Below are 16,259 nucleotides of genomic sequence, written 5' to 3'. Positions count from 1 at the left end.
TATAATAGTGGTACATAGTTATTCAATGAGAGGTTGGTGAGTAAATATGTAGGTTGACTGATACTATAAATGCTTCACTGAAATATGCTAAATACTGTAACTTTTTGGCCTTGCTGGCATATGTGGTAATTGCATAATCTGTGTACTTAAACGTGAAGCTTATAACACTGGAGAATTATGGACTGTCACTTTTTGGGGAAACTTCCTTTAACATGAGCCTATCAGTCTTTTTATAAAAGCCTACTACTAGATATTCTCTATTACTTTCCTGCCCATCACTTTACACTTAGCAATTGAATAATTATCTTTTCCTATTAGTGTTCATATTATTCTGATTTTTCTGTTTTCTTCTGTTTGGAAGTTGTTCTAGAATTTTAAGAGATCCTTGAATATTGGCATGTACAAACATAATTAAAGATGAATTTTTTTATTTTTATCTTTATATTTCAGAATATTCATTTTCTATTTCTTTAGATACACTTAAGCAACATAACCAAGAAAATGGTTGCAGAATAGACAGTGATACTTTGGGAGCTGTGCATAATCTAGCCAACAGGTAAAACAAATTTTATTTTCATGTTGATTTTTTTTCTATATTAATTTTAGTCATATTGTAAGCCTATTTCCAAACTTCTGTACTATAGGGTAGTGCATAATTTCTCCTCTTTTTTTTTGAGACAGAGTCTCACTCTATTGCCTAGGCTAGAGTGCCGTGGCGTCAGCCTACCTCACAGCAACCTCAAACTCCTGGGCTCAAGCAATCCTCCTGCCTCAGCCTCCCAAGTAGCTGGGACTACAGGCCACCATACCCGGCTAATTTTTTCTATATATTTTTAGTTGGCCAATTAATTTCTTTCTATTTTTAGTAGAGACGGGGTCTCGCTCTTGCTCAGGCTGGTTTCGAACTCCTGACCTTGAGCGATCCTCCTGCCTTGGTCTCCCAGAGTGCTAAGATTACAGGCGTGAGCCACCATTCCTGGCCCTTTTTTATTTTTTATTTTTTGAGACAGTCTCACTGTGTTGCCCAGGTTAGAGTGCCATGTGGTCAGCCTAGCTCATAGCAACCTCAAACTCCTGGGCTCAAGCGATCCTACTTGGCCTCCCAAGTAGCTGGGACTACAGGCATGCACCACCATACCTGGCTAATTTTTTTCTATATATTTTTAGTCGTCCGACTAATTTCTTTCTATTTTTAGTAGAGACGGGGTCTTACTCTTGCTCAGGCTGGTCTTGAACTCCTAACCTCAAGCGATCCTCTGGCCTCCGCCTCCCAGAGTGCTAGGATTACAGACGTCAGCCACCACGCTCAGCCATAATTTCTCCTCTTAATCTGACAGTATTTTTCTACTGTAGACTCACATATTCAGGAAAAGATTTCACATGGTACATTGTTTTCCTTCTATTCTTTTTCTAAATATTGGATTTTATGGGGGTTATCAGATTTTTGAAGAAAAAAAACTGTATATGGAAATTATCTATTGCAAGATTGGGAATTTTTGGTTTTGTGTGTGTGACCTTTTTTTGAAACCATTCTAACTATTGACAAAATCCAAGAGTTCAGGGACTTTTGAGATCATATAGTCTGGTAGTTTTCAGACTATATTCTGCAGTGCCCTCTGGTGTTGAGGACGTGTCTAACTTAGCCTGTGGCCTATCCTACCCTTTTCCACTTAAGCCTGAGGAGCTTGCTCTTTATTTTTGAGACAGAGTCTTGCTCTGTTGCCTGGGCTAGAGTGCAGTGGCATCATCATATAGTTCACTGCAACTTCCAACTCCTGGGCTCAGCCTTCCGAATATCTGGGACTACAGGCGCATACTACCATGGCCAGCTAATTTTTTCTATTTTTGTTAGAGAAGGAGTCTTACTTTTCCTCAGGCTAGTTTTGAACTCTTGGCCTCAAGTGATCCTCCAGCCTTGGCCTCCCAGGGTACTAGGATTACGGCATGAACCACTGTACCCACTTGCTTTTTTATCTGTATTATATATTGGGGTTTTTGATAAACCACTTGATAAAGAGTTCCATGTTTTAAAAAAAACCTAGAAGACTTCTGATTTATTCTAACTCCTAAATTTAACATATGAAAAAGTGGAGCCTGCTTTGTTTAACTTCCTTCAGAAGTACTCCTGTTTTCTTTATTGCCTGTTTTCTTGGTTCCCATTTTAGATTGATGCCAAATTATATAAACAAAAAAATCTCTAAACTAAATGTATGTAATCCACTTAGGGAATATATTAGTTCTCTATTGAAATTAAGCATTATTTAAGTAGCAATCAACACAGACTACTGAATATGTTCCTTTATCATTACTGTTGTTATTATTTTTCGATTGCCCTTTGGCCTAAATGAATGTCTTTCAGTCCAACTTCCCGAGTTATTATAGGTGAAGGATAGGTATAAAAATAAAATACTTAGGAAAATTATAAAAGATAATCCTAAATTTTAAATGAATAAAAGCACTCTTTATTCTGTATGTTCTTATTAGTTGTAATGCTGTAACCAGAGTCAAAACTTTTATGTGAAATTGAGGTTTTAGAAGTTGCTTCTGCAATAGTTTTCCAGTTCATAGGAAGTCAGGAGTATATATGGAAGAATTGTATTTTTATTTTTATATCTGGATTTGATGCTCATTTTCTGAGTACCTAAAGAAAAATACTGAAATCTTCTGTGAAGACCTAGTATTTTGCTAGGCCTTGTATACAATCATATGTAAATTTGCTTCTAATGAAAGCATTGATAGAATCTTACATTCTAAAATATAAAAATTTAAAAACATTAACATGGTATAAACTGTGGCAATGGTAGGATTTCATGCCTCAATCTTGGCATGGCAAGTGGATAGATAGTAAGGACTGAGTTAGGGCTGCTTTGTAGTTGTCTTGGATTGTGATGTTAGCAGGGCTATGGCATGTTGCCAATTCAGAAATGAGAGAGAGGAGGGTGTAGAATGTTTCCATTGTTTTGTAAATTTGCACAAGAATGATTCAGATAGAAACACTTGTCATCTGTAGAACCTCATCTTCAATTGATATTTACTCATTGATTCCATTAGTCCATCAACAGTTAACACAGATGAATTATACTACCAAGCACTGTTATCTCCTGGAAATAGCCATGGGGAAAGACATAGCCTTTGTCCTCACCATCGTATGGTGACACCTTAGTGTCATTGGTCCATAGATTGCTGGCTCTGTTTTAGCAGGCTTTCTGATAATTTTAATGTAAAGTTTTTGTAAAAATTAAGACAAAAATCCCAATAGATGATTAATTCTTTGCCTTTGATACCTGGATTATATCCTGCCAATGCTAAATTGAAGCTTGAGCAATTGCAGTGATTTTGAATTATGTTTGGAAGATAGGTGAAGATTCTAAGAATGCATGTTTGAAAAAGTTTGGAAAATTATATTTGCAATTATAGAAAATATTTGCAGAACTATTAATTGTTATTACTTTTGTACTTCTTGCTATGAAGAGAAAGCAAAGCAACAACATGCTTGCTGTTGGAAGCATATTACCTAGGGTAGCAAAGCTTTTGGTCTTTGAATTTTGAAGAATTTTTTAAAGTCAAAATAAAATAGTTTCTTTAAAGTTATTTCTTTGAAAGTTTTAAAAATTTACTAATTTATTTTATAATTAGCATGAAAAGATGCATAATAAGGTTTTTTTTTTTTTTTTGAGACAGAGTCTCGCTTTGTTGTCCAGGCTAGAGTGAGTGCCGTGGCGTCAGCCTAGCTCACAGCAACCTCAAACTCCTGGGCTTGAGTGATCCTTCTGCCTCAGCCTCCCGAGTAGCTGGGACTACAGGCATGCGCCACCATGCCCGGCTAATTTTTTATATATATATCAGTTGGCCAATTAATTTCTTTCTATTTATAGTAGAGATGGGGTCTCGCTCTTGCTCAGGCTGGTTTTGAACTCCTGACCTTGAGCAATCCGCCCGCCTCGGCCTCCCAAGAGCTAGGATTACAGGCGTGAGCCACAGCGCCCGGCCCATAATAAGGTTTTACTATTTATCCAAAGAGGCAAGGAAATCTAAAAGATTAAGAAATATACAGAGTGTAGCAGACTAAAACTCTGAATAACTTTGACTTTATTGTAAGTGTAACACATTTGCTATAGAGCAAGATTTAGCATATAAGAAATGGATTTTAGACATGAAATATCAAAAGAATCTTTAAGTTTTTAAGTCTCTGCAATAACAAATTCTGTGATTTGGACTCCATGGACATTGTAATAATGCAATTCTAATTATTTTTATTTTATTTATTTATTTATTTATTTTTGAGACAGAGTCTCACTTTGTTGCCCAGGCTAGAGTGAGTACCATGGCGTCAGCCTATCTCACAGCAGCCTCAAACTCCTGGGCTCAAGTGACCCTACTGCCTCAGCCTCCCGAGTAGCTGGGACTACAGGCATCTGACACCATGCCCGGCTAATTTTTTCTATATATATTAGCTGGCCAATTGATTTCTTTCTATTTATAGTAGAGACGGGGTCTCGCTCTTGCTCAGGCTGGTTTCAAATTCCTGACCTCGAGCAATGCCGCCTGCCTCGGCCTCCCAGAGTGCTATGATTATAGGTGTGAGCCACCTCGCCCGGCTGCAATTCTAATTAATTGAATTGAATTTGCTTCTAGCCTGTACTCAAGTTCATCAAGTCATTTAACCCTCAAAAAAATACTATTGACTTAAAAGAATATAAAGCAGGTAAGTGAAATGTTCATAATTGGGAGGCTGATACACAAATTGGGCTGAAGTATTGCTCTAATTGTCACCATACCTCCCTAGAATAAACTGCCTTTTGATGACCGGGACGAATTGAGTGAAATCGTAACGGACAGATACGGGGCAGACAGTTATTTTTTAGGATATTCAGATATATCAAGTGAATGGAATTCTTTCCTACTTATAACTTGGATTTGTTGTCTTTTACACTTTTAGCCCTGACTCTTCCCTGTTGCAGCCAGATTCATCATCAGATAGAAACAGCGTTCTACTACTTGAAAAGGTACATTTTAAAATAATTTTCAATCAATGCTGCCTTTTGGTGAAAAAAAACAACTTTCAAATAATTTTGACTATACTAAGTTATGATGAAATATTATTCGTTTTAATTAAATTTAATTTCTATTTTCACATTTTCCAGTTTTTGCACGTTTTTTACCATATCTCTTTATGCATTCTCTCTAAGTGGGAATATTGGAATTAATTAATTCTGCCTGTGAATATGTACTTTCATAATAATATTAACCTTTTGTAGGTTCATGATAATCAGTGAACCTCTAATGCAGACAGCTTTAAGATCAGCCATGGTTATTAAGGTTTTAATATAACATGTCTTTCTTCTTCAGGACATGAAAATAAGAACTCCCAAAGAGAAAAATGAAACAATTTCTAAGAAAATACCAGAATTTGAAGTGGAAGAGTCTCCATTATCAGATATTGCAAAGAATACAGAAAGTAGTGCATTTGGAGGATCTCTGCCAGACAAAAAAAATGATCCATTCCAAAAAGAGCAAGATTATTTGGTAGAAGAGGTTAGAAAAGATTGTAATAAGTATACTGACATATTTATTATTTTCTCAATGGTGTTGGGATCATAGGTGAAATGAAGTTAATTATTAATTAACTGGGGTAATTTGGGAGAAAGGAGGTCACAGATAAGAAAAATCATGATTAAAGCAAAATTGGTCCCCCCAAAAGTAGGAATAGATTTAATATAAACTCATTTAATTAAGAGTACATCCATGGTTTAGAACCTTCTTTCCATTATGTAAATATCATCTGGAAGTATAAAAATAATATATGTGAAGTATTTTGGGGATTAACTATTACATAAATTTTTAGATAAATTTATCCAGTGTTTATGCTCTATTAAAATACTTTGTCAGTATTGTCTGTTGCTTACCTGAGCTTCCACTTTATTTGAATATTAGATCAAAGAATATGCAATATTATGTCATTGAGCACAGGTTTTATTCTTTTTGCTTCCTAAATATTTAAAAAGTGATTAAATGCATTGTTCATGAACTTGATTATCCTAACCAGCCCTGTTGCTTAATGCTATGCTATTTTTCACTGGTAAGTGACCACATAATACTACCATTGTTCAATATTGCAGAACTCAGATTATACAAATTAAATACTCAATCTAGTCACTAATATTATTTTTATTAAATGTTTCCCACAATATCCCTTTGCATTGCCTGAATTTTTTTAAGCAGCCAGAAAGTAAATCAGTTACTTTTTATTCCTGAGATACTGAAAGAAAAATTTTGTATAGTAGATACAATTTGAGTATTGGAGTTCCCTCCTTTGCTATTCCCAAGCAAACTGAACAAGCATTGTGCAAATAAGAGAACTCGATGTTCATTTTTCTTGTTTGTAACATGATCAGTTTCATGGTCTCTAAATATTTCCCCCCCTCTCTTGCCCTCTAGTCTCTAAATAGTTTTTTTTTTTTTGAGACAGAGTCTCGCTTTGTTGCCCAGGCTAGAGTAAGTGCCATGGCATCAGCCTAGCTCATAGCATCCTCAAACTCCTGGGCTCAAGCAATCCTGCTGCCTCAGCCTACCGAGTAGCTGGGACTACAGGCATGCACCACCATGCCCGGCTAATTTTTTCTATATATATTAGTTGGCCAATTAATTTCTTTCTATTTATAGTAGAGATGGGGTCTTGCTCTTGCTCAGGCTGGACTGGAGCAATCCACCCGCCTCGGCCTCCCAAAGTGCTAGGATTACAGACGTGAGCCACCACCACGCCCGGCCAGCAGAGACTTTCATTTGTGTGTTTTTTGTTTTTCAGTTTTATTGCTAATTAGTTAATAGAGAGTGCTATTTTCATATTATGTTCTTTCTTTTCTTTGTTTTAGAATGTATCTCTATGTTTTGTTCACTAATTTATATCTGATAATAAGTTTTCTGGCAAAGAAATATATTGTTACAGTGTATTCTATTTGTTAACAGAGGTGTTACTGTGCAAATTGATAATAATTAAGAAGAATCTGCTTGCTTTAAAACTGGTAATTTTAAGGTAGTTTAGTCCTTTTTCAGAGCATTGAGGATATTAACCGTGAAACAGGGCAATTCACCTATTCTTTCTCTGAAAATGGTTAAAATATAATTTTAATACCTACTAATAAATGTAACATAATCATTTTTAAAAAGCTAATAGAAAAAAACTTGGTCATTTTAGTGGATACACAGTTGTCATTCTCAAAGATGTGTGAGATAGGAGCTTAGGTCACTACACTTTCAGAACTGCCTCTAAATCTTCCCAAGTATAAGGATTCTTATCTCTTCTCTCCTTTATAATGGGTTATCCATTTACAATCAGGAGGAAATACTTTTTGTTGCCATTTCACTTTACTGGATTGTATCTGTACAGAGTTATCTGGGAAGTTCATTGTTGCTTATTTTTGTACTGTCTTCTATGGGAGGGGCTGCTGACGGTGAAGTGCTTATTGCTCTTGTTAGGGCTTTTGTGATTTTACCAATGGGCTTGATGATTTTTGCTTTATTTTTTCTTTTCTGTTTTAGGTTGCCAGGGCAGTTTTATCTGATTCACCCCAGCTCTCTGAGGGAAAAGAAGTAAAATTAGAGGAACTAATTGACTCTTTAGTTTCTAACCCCTTCTTAACAAGGAACCAAATTCCCCGTACTCCAGAAAACTTGAGTAAGTTAATAATATTTTCTATACCTTTTTTTTCCCATTCTTAAATACTACCACTGTTAGAACCATGGCCTGACAGATCTTTTCAGCTTACTTGGCAATGGCTCTTTATTTGTTCTCATACAAGGGACTTTTAAGTATTAAGTGTGGGTACTCTCACTTACATAGCAGTCTTTAAGCAGTATTTTGTCCCTTTAATATACTTAGTACACAGAGGTATATTCAACTCTGATAATATACAGTTTTGTCTTTGTTGTTTTACTTGGCTTTTTTCTGTAGGAATTTTGTTTGATCACTTTAAAAAAAAATCCCCTACCTCTAGATCTGACCTGTGATCCACATTTACAGAGTATAGAGGCTATGTTCTCCCAGTCAACAAGCAGAAATTATCAGCCAAAAACTTTGTGCACAGATCTTTACCCCTCCCAAATTAGTCAAACTGCCCAATACTTTTTTCTGTAACCTATAATATGTGTAGACAAAGTTCTGATATTAATGCCCTTATGTAGGCAGATCATCTTTGTTGAGTCATTAAATATAATTTCTGTTTTACTGCTGATTTAATTTAGGTCATACTGAGACAAGACTAGATCAGTAGTCGGCAGACTACAGCTTGTGAGACAAATCTGGCCCTGTTCTGTGTGTTTTTGTAAATAAAATTGTATTGAACACAAGCCTGCTCATTTGTTGATATTGTTTATGGCTATTTTCATGCTGTAATGGCAGAGTTGAGGCATTGTGATAGAATAGATGGCCTGCAAAGCCTAAAATATTATTATCTGGCTCTTTACAGGAAAATTTGCCAGCCCATGGGCTAGATGTTTAAGAAAATATCTTTTTAATATATGTAGTTTATATGTGCTGTGTAAAAGTAGATGCACATTTCAGGGACAGCTTTTGTTATATGTATTTACTTGTGTTTGATCAGTTGGAGATGGAGTTCTTTGATGTTGTTGAGGTTTGTTATATTGTAGAGCCTTGTCATCCAATCAGTATGTATATGGAACATAGACTGAGTCAGGAGCTTTATTTTTTAGCACTAGAAATAAAATGATTAATTGCATGCCTTATGTTTTGGAATATTAATAAATTGTGTTTCCCCCACTTTAATTAGTAACTGAAATCAGGAGCTCATGGAGAAAAGCTATTGAAATGGAAGATAACAGAAGTGAGGAACCAATTCAAATGGATACTGAAAACAGAGAAGTATTGCATAATCAAAGAGAACTTAGCATGGCCAGTTTTCTCTTAGACACTACTGTGTCAGATATTGGCCAGTCTCATTTGCCTGAAGAGAAAGTTGTTTCAGATTGCAAGTGTGTACCTCCGAAATATGCGGTGACCAGTCACATAGGTGAACCACCAACACAAAATCAGTCAGATTTGTTAAATAAGGAAATAATTTGCAAGCAAGACTTAGAACATACAGTTTTACCAACCAGGCTTTCAGAAACTAGCCAAATAGCGACATTCTCGCCTGCCCTAGGCAGTAGGATAGATGTGATGGGCAGCAGTGAAGAGCAACATGTTAAAATATTGGACCACTCACAAGCTTCTAGTAACAAACCTTCTATGAATAAAACTACATTATGGGACTCTTTTCAAATGTCAAGTGGTATTGGTTCTAAGAGTTTTAAGGATATTGATTTTGGCATATTACATGAAACTCTTCCAGAAGAAGTTGGTCACCTAAGTCTTAATAGCTCCAGTAGTTTAGAGGCCAGTTTTAAACTGGAACCAAATAGTCCTGTGCACAGTGGCATTTTTCCAGAAGATGTTGTGGGAGAAAGACAGACTACCCCAGAATCAAACTTCAATTTTCAGGCTATTTGCAGTAGATATGAGGCTCTGAAGAAATCTCTTTCCAAGAAAAGGGAAGACTCTTACATCTCTAATGCTGAAACACTTGAAAGACTCAAAGCAGAATTGAGCCCCACTCTCCAAAATGTGCAAACAGATGATGTGTTTGACCCTCATGATTTGCACACTGAGTATACAAAACCTTCTTTACGGCTGTCTCTTGGTCAAAGAAAACAGTCTGTTTCACCACTAATTAAGTTTTCTCCAGTGGAGCAAAGATTGAAGACCACAATGCCATGTAGTCTTGGAGAACTACCTAATTTAAAAGGTAAGACTTAACTAGGCCTGTGCATGTTCACCTGTTGAAGTTTTCTCTCAACTTTTCATAAAAATAGTACACAATGAATGCTACATGATCTTTGTCATTAATTTGACAAAATATGCTCCTTGTTCATCTATGATGAGAGGAATGATCCCTCACTTTATGGGTTCTTTCAGAATTTCTGTTGACATGTATATAGTTTACAATTTGTTTGGGTTAGGGGTGGGGGAAAGAAAACCAAAACCTGAAACTTGCTGCTTTTGTAATACAAACCACTGAAAGTAAATATCATCAAAATCCTCTTGTCTAGTGGAAGGTGGTTTTTAAAAAGTTGAGAAACACATTTTTTTTTTTTTTTTTTGAGACAGAGTCTCGCTTTGTTGCCCAGGCTAGAGTGAGTGCCGTGGCATCAGCCTAGCTCACAGCAACCTCAAACTCCTGGGCTCGAGCGATCCTTCTGTCTCAGCCTCCCGAGTAGCTGGGACTACAGGCATGCGCCACCATGCCCGGCTAATCTTTTTTTTTTTTTTATATATATATATCAGTTGGCCAATTAGTTTCTTTCTATTTATAGTAGAGACGGGGTCTCGCTCTTGCTCAGGCTGGTTTTGAACTCCTGACCTTGAGCAATCCGCCCGCCTTGGCCTCCCAGAGAGCTAGGATTACAGGCGTGAGCCACCGCGCCCGGCCTGAGAAATACATTTTTTTTTTAACATTTGTTTTTGTTGAGACAGAGTTTCACTTGCCGCCCTGGTTAGAGTACAGTGGTGTCATTGTCACTGCAATCTCTGACTCCTGGGCTCTAAGCAATCCTTCTGTCTCAGCCTCCTCGGTAGCTGGGACTACAGGTATGGGCCACAATGCCCAGTTGGGTTTTTTTTTCCTTGCCTTTTGGTGGACACAGGGTCCCTCTTGCTCAGGCTAGTCTTGAACTCCTGAGTTCAAGCAATCCTCCTGCCTCAGCCTTCCAGAATGCTAGGATTACAGGCGTGAGCCACCATGCTCTGCCAGAAATACACTTTTAAACATCACTGTTGTAATGATGTATTTGTGATTTTCTTTGAAATAAATTTGATGGGAGGTGGGCAGTAGAAACAAAACATGGTTAGTCAGTGTATTGGTTTCCTAGAGCTACCATAACAAAGTACCACAAACTGGGCCACTTTAAACAATAGAAGTTTACTGTCTCTGGAGAGAGTAAGTTCTAGAGGCTAGAAGTCTAAACTCAGCATGTTGGTGGGGCCGTTTCCTCTGAAGCTACTTTGAAGAGTATCCTTCTTTGCCTCTTCTAGCCTCTGGTAGCACCAGACATCCCTTGGCTTGTGACAGCATAACTCTAATCTTTGCCTCCATCTTCACATGGCATTCTTCCCATGTGTGTCTGTGTATCTTCTTATAAGAACACAGTTATACTAGTTAGTTATAGGCCCACCCTACTCCAGTATAACCTCATCTTTGCTAATGGTAGATACATTGGGTTAATCATAATTATCTTCACTTTTGTATGTTTGAAATTTTTCATCATAAAGACTTTTAAAAAATTCCTGTTATAGTATGTTAGGACAGATAAGGACCTAGTGATACAGATTTATTATATGTGATTTTGATTTGCCTGCAATAAACACTGTTATATCCTAGGAAGAATATGTTGGTCTCTGAAGAAAGAGTATTTTAGTGAGAATAATAGTAATATTATCATAGCTGAGTATTTGCATAACTGAACCTCTTTTTCCCTTAAGGCTGAAATTTGCTGCTACTTAGAATCTGTCCTATTTGTATTTATTAGTAATATTTGCATATCCTCTCTTTTTAAAAAAAATATCAATTCTGTAGAAGGAGACATCTTGAATAAGAGCCTTGATGCAACAGAATCTCCATCTGACTTGACAAGATGAAGCAGTACCCAATTAATTTAACTACGATGCACTTAAATTGAAGCAGTGTCACTGGATAGAAACTGATTTATAACTTAAATACATGTTGGAAGTATAATACTTTTTTTCAAGGTTTAAAAATTGTAAATGCCTTTTAGCCTCCCATAATGTTTTTAGGTAAGAAAAAGTACGTTTGGGTTTTTTCTTTGTAAGGATACGGGGTTGAATGTGAAGTATTTGGAAAGCAACTGTCGAGTTATGGGAAGCTGTGTTGATTTCGTGAATTTTGTAAGCATTAAGTAAATGACAAAAGTGACAGTTTGACTAATTTATTATGTTATAATTTCAGTTAACTAACATGAGGATAAGTAGTTGTACTTTCACTAAGTGGTTGATACAATAGCCATAGAATATACTGATCTTCCATTTTAGAGAAACCCACAACTTTTATTGTTTCATTATGGAACATTATGGTACTAACCAGAAAAAGTAAGAAAAGTAGTGTCTTGGGATGTATAGTCAAGATGACAAATTTTAAGACTGGGAAAACTAAATAGGCTTAATGACTATTTAAGTAGATTATCCTGAGAAATGATGTTTGATGGAATAAAGTGCATGTGATGATAAGTGAAGACTGGGGCAGAATGGTTTTTGAAAAAGGAAAACGATGACTAGACACTTTGAAGGAACATTGTCAAACTATAAATCCATTCAGTGGGTTGTATAACATTTAGTCTAATTTAGACTTTGAGAATTTAATCCTAGTTTTATATTTTAACAAAAATATAAACTAAAAATTCATTTAGTCTGTTTTATTGTTGTTAGTTTTTTGGAGGGGTACTCTTTTTGGGAAAGGAACTAGTTTTGATTTGTTCAAACCCCATCAAAGTCCCCAGTTCTTACAGAATAGTGCTAAAATAATTTGAGAAAATTGAACTTAGGGTTAAGTAACTTGTCATGCTTGTGCAGTCTTCTGCCTCACTCTTTTAGGTACCCTGGCCCAGAAAAAGGCTTGTCTCTAGTATCCAAGTGAACACATGCTATCACCCTCTGTGAACCAGGAGGAATGGAACAGGCACTGGAAGGGTTATAACACCTACAGTGCCCTCTGTAGAGCACCAGCTAGCAACCATTAAAACCTTGTCCACTAGCCCCCAAGGAACTGGCAAGGAGAGGAGAAAAGCAGGAGGGGAAGTAGATGGGCTTAGTTTATCTCTCTTCACTTACCTTGGGCCTTTCTCTCTTTAAATTGTTTGTCCTATCCCAATTTGAAGACCAGTGTTTTTGTGAAACAAGACAGGAGAAAGCACATATAACTATTTTCTTTGCAAACTATTTTCTTTTCCTTCCTCTTTGGAAGAGGAAGGAAAGCCTCTCCTAAGGTGCTATGTTTCTTTGTTAGTTAATATAATAAATTAGGGACTCTGCAGGTGTATTGGGAAACCATTCTTTGGTCTGCTTTAAGAAAACTCAGTATCTGTAAATCTAAAAGTAGCATTTTAGGGAGGAGGTAAGGCTATCATATCTGCATCTGCAAAGTGTCAGGGCCATTGCTGGATAAGTAATGCATATTTATTTCATTTAATTGTTAGAACTCTGTATGATAGCAATTATACCTATTTTACAGTGAATGACCTAAGATGGACTTAAGTACCATTGTGTTAGTATCATCTGGGATGCATCTTTAAAAATACAAGTCTAAAAAGAGGATTAGGTATCTTTGTTTTAAATATGCTTCCCTGGTAATTCTTAAGCTTAATAAGAAGTTTGAGAACTGTTGCTAAGAGTATAGAGGTTCACATTTAACCCTCTGGTACCTTTAGGAAGCAGGTACACTGTTGCATGTTTACTGTGGCTGTTAACTATCTAGTAGGGAAACAAGTTCATTAGTAAAGCATGGGAAGCCCTTAGTGACAATCAAAAGATCAAAGTGTCTCTGGACATTATGGATTTACAAAAATTATATTACTTGAGTTATACCTGTGATAGGCTGAAAGTTCCTAACATTCTTTTTGGCCCTTCCTGTGCCAGTACCATAAACAGTATCTCAAATCTTACCACTTCCTTCTGCTAAACAACTGTGATTACAACTTTTTGCCTTCAGTCTTTTCTCTATCTCATATCTCCTGCATAGTTGCCTTTTGATCTTAAGAAACTTTTGATTGGGTCACTTCCTTGCTTAAAATCCCATTATTGGTTCATTGATAATCCTAGAAAAGAGTTCAAATTGAAAGGCATGTAAAGTCCTCTACACAGATTTCCTCTATTCCCCTTTCCACTGTGATATCCCATTGACTGAAATGCTTCAGTGAGCATGGGTACTTAGAAATCTTGATTTACAGTTCTCCTGAAGCTGGGCTGGAATATCTTACCTTTTCCTTGTAGCTTCTCACAATTATAGCTCTCTTTTAAGGCTCAGGAAAAACGTCTTACTTCCACCTTGAAGTCTTAATCTATCCTTTCCATTCCCATGTGCTTATCCCTTCTCTGAAATCTTCTGTAGTTTATCTTAACTGTTTTTATTCATTTAATATTTCACTAATTGTTTTTATTATTTTTTCAAGGATATATGTGATCTCCCTAGTTATACCCATTATATACACACATACATATTTACCTATGTATAGATGTGTATAGCGTGTATACATCCTCAAACATACATATATTCCAAGGGCTATGTCATCTTTAGCAAATATTTAAATATTAGAATTGTTTTGTTTGCCTCCTCCATGATAAAGTAATGGTAAAGAAGGCTAATTTATTGTTTTAAATGTATTTTTTCTCATTACATTCAGATCAGATTGTATGGAATGCACTTTTATTCACTATTTGTAAGATATGTGTGTAAACTGACTTCTACATTATATTGAAACTTGAGATAATGCTAAAATGTCCTAATCATTTTAGATGTTTAAAGAAGATAAACATATAATATTGCTAAACATGAAAAATGTTACCGAGTGGAATAAAGAATAGCTGAAGTTAATGAAAAATATATGGGGGAGTTTAACTGAAGACAAAAATACCGAACAAGCATTTTGAAACCTTTTACCATGTGTTTCTTAACCATGAACTACGAAGTCAGTTTTATCTAAAGGAAAAGCAGTAATTTTTTTTTTTAAAGAAAGTTTCACTGTTGCCCAGGGTGGAATGCAGTGGCCTTTAAGCTCATTGTAATCTTGAATTCTGAAAAACAGGTATTCTTGAGGCCTGTATAAAAAATTATGCACACTATTCTTTTCCTACTGAGTATACTAAAATTAAAATGTTTAAGGACATTTTCCTCAATGTAAAGCAGGTTATTTGCTGAAGTAAAATTCTCTTTTATGTTACATTTTCTGTTACATAGTTGCTCTAGAGATCACCTTTTTCCTTATGCACTGTGAATGGCAAGTGTGCATCCTAAGTTTAAAATATTTGTGAGTCTTCTATGGGACTTTGTAAATGTTTTACATAATATTGTCTTGAATAAATATTTAATATACCACCTGGCTCTGGAATTTCTTATGTAATATCAAAAGAAACCATGCCCCTGCAGACCATAAAATGATCATATACAAAGATATACTAATAACTTGATCAACAAAAGAAATTTGAATGGTTCAGTGAATGAGGTAAGAATATTTTATTGCTGCCATTTTAATTATTAGACATGTAATATTTTAAAATGATTGGCAGAGTTTTCTCATTTGGAGTCTTTGTATTAAGTTATTGCCAATGGTTAACTTTCTAATGCCTTAGAAACTCTAAAGCCCTGTCACTTATATTTACTGTCTATAGAAAGATACTGCCTCATCTGTTAAATGAGAGGCCCATAGTTGATCCGAGGTCTCTTGGCTCTAAAATACTTAGGTTTCATTTAAAACAATCTATGAGGTAGCTATTGCTAGAACTGGAATGGGGCATTTTAGGTCTGTTTTCTGATTTCACTATACCACATTGCCAGTCCAAATTAGGAACCCCAGAATCCTTCCCCAAAAGTAGGTAAAGTAAGAATCTGATTCAATGTTATCTAATTTCCAGATAAATAGAAATGGGAAAGTGATCTTGCCCAAAGTGACTTAAACATCATTCCTTGACAGAAGTCACTTAAGTTGTTGGGCTTTAGCTTCCTCAGTATGTAAATCTGGAGTTAATAGAAGGGATAATCTACATCTAAAATGCTAGGATTTTTATTAATTTTTCTGTCAATGGAGGAAATAGTGGGGGTGTAATGGTTAGAAGGGGAGAGTCCGTAGTCAGACTGTCTAGGTTTAGCTGCATGGCCTTATTAGGTCACCAGTTTTCTCATCTATTAAAAGTAACCTACTTCACAGGTTGTAAGGATTAAATAAGATAAATGCACATCAAGTACTTAATACTTGGCATTTAGTCAGGGCACAGATATTTAGCCAGGCTTCACATACAGTCATTTGGGGAAAGAATGGCTCAGTAGGTAGTAATGATAGCTAACTCTTACTTAGTACCGAGTATGTGCTTGACACACCATTCCTGAATGCTTTCTATGTTGTTTTAATTTAATCCTTTTAACAATCCTATGGAGTAGTGGTATTACCCATATTTTACAAATGAGAAAACAAGGACAGTGAAA

General features: G+C 35.9%; 1 protein-coding gene and 1 non-coding gene across 2 annotated transcripts in view; both read left to right on the top strand.

Moving 5' to 3' along the window:
* Positions 1-15,203, top strand: part of HAUS6 (HAUS augmin like complex subunit 6) — a 38,911-nt gene extending 23,708 nt beyond the window's left edge. The window contains exons 12-17 of the mRNA XM_012769709.3: positions 475-556; positions 4,940-5,006; positions 5,350-5,535; positions 7,540-7,675; positions 8,787-9,800; positions 11,628-15,203. Of these exons, the coding sequence (XP_012625163.1) occupies positions 475-556; positions 4,940-5,006; positions 5,350-5,535; positions 7,540-7,675; positions 8,787-9,800; positions 11,628-11,689 (1,547 nt within the window). The 3' untranslated portion in view covers positions 11,690-15,203. The remainder of the gene's footprint in view (positions 1-474; positions 557-4,939; positions 5,007-5,349; positions 5,536-7,539; positions 7,676-8,786; positions 9,801-11,627) is intronic.
* LOC142874722 (small Cajal body-specific RNA 8) lies at positions 4,726-4,856 on the top strand. Its single transcript, XR_012922360.1, has one exon.
* Positions 15,204-16,259: the final 1,056 nt, after the last annotated feature.

The sequence above is a fragment of the Microcebus murinus genome, chromosome 12, assembly GCF_040939455.1.
Source record: "Microcebus murinus isolate Inina chromosome 12, M.murinus_Inina_mat1.0, whole genome shotgun sequence".
Classification (NCBI taxonomy): Eukaryota; Metazoa; Chordata; class Mammalia; order Primates; family Cheirogaleidae; genus Microcebus; species Microcebus murinus.
The sequence above is the reverse complement of the archived record's forward strand: the minus strand, read 5'-3'. Positions and strand labels throughout refer to the sequence as shown.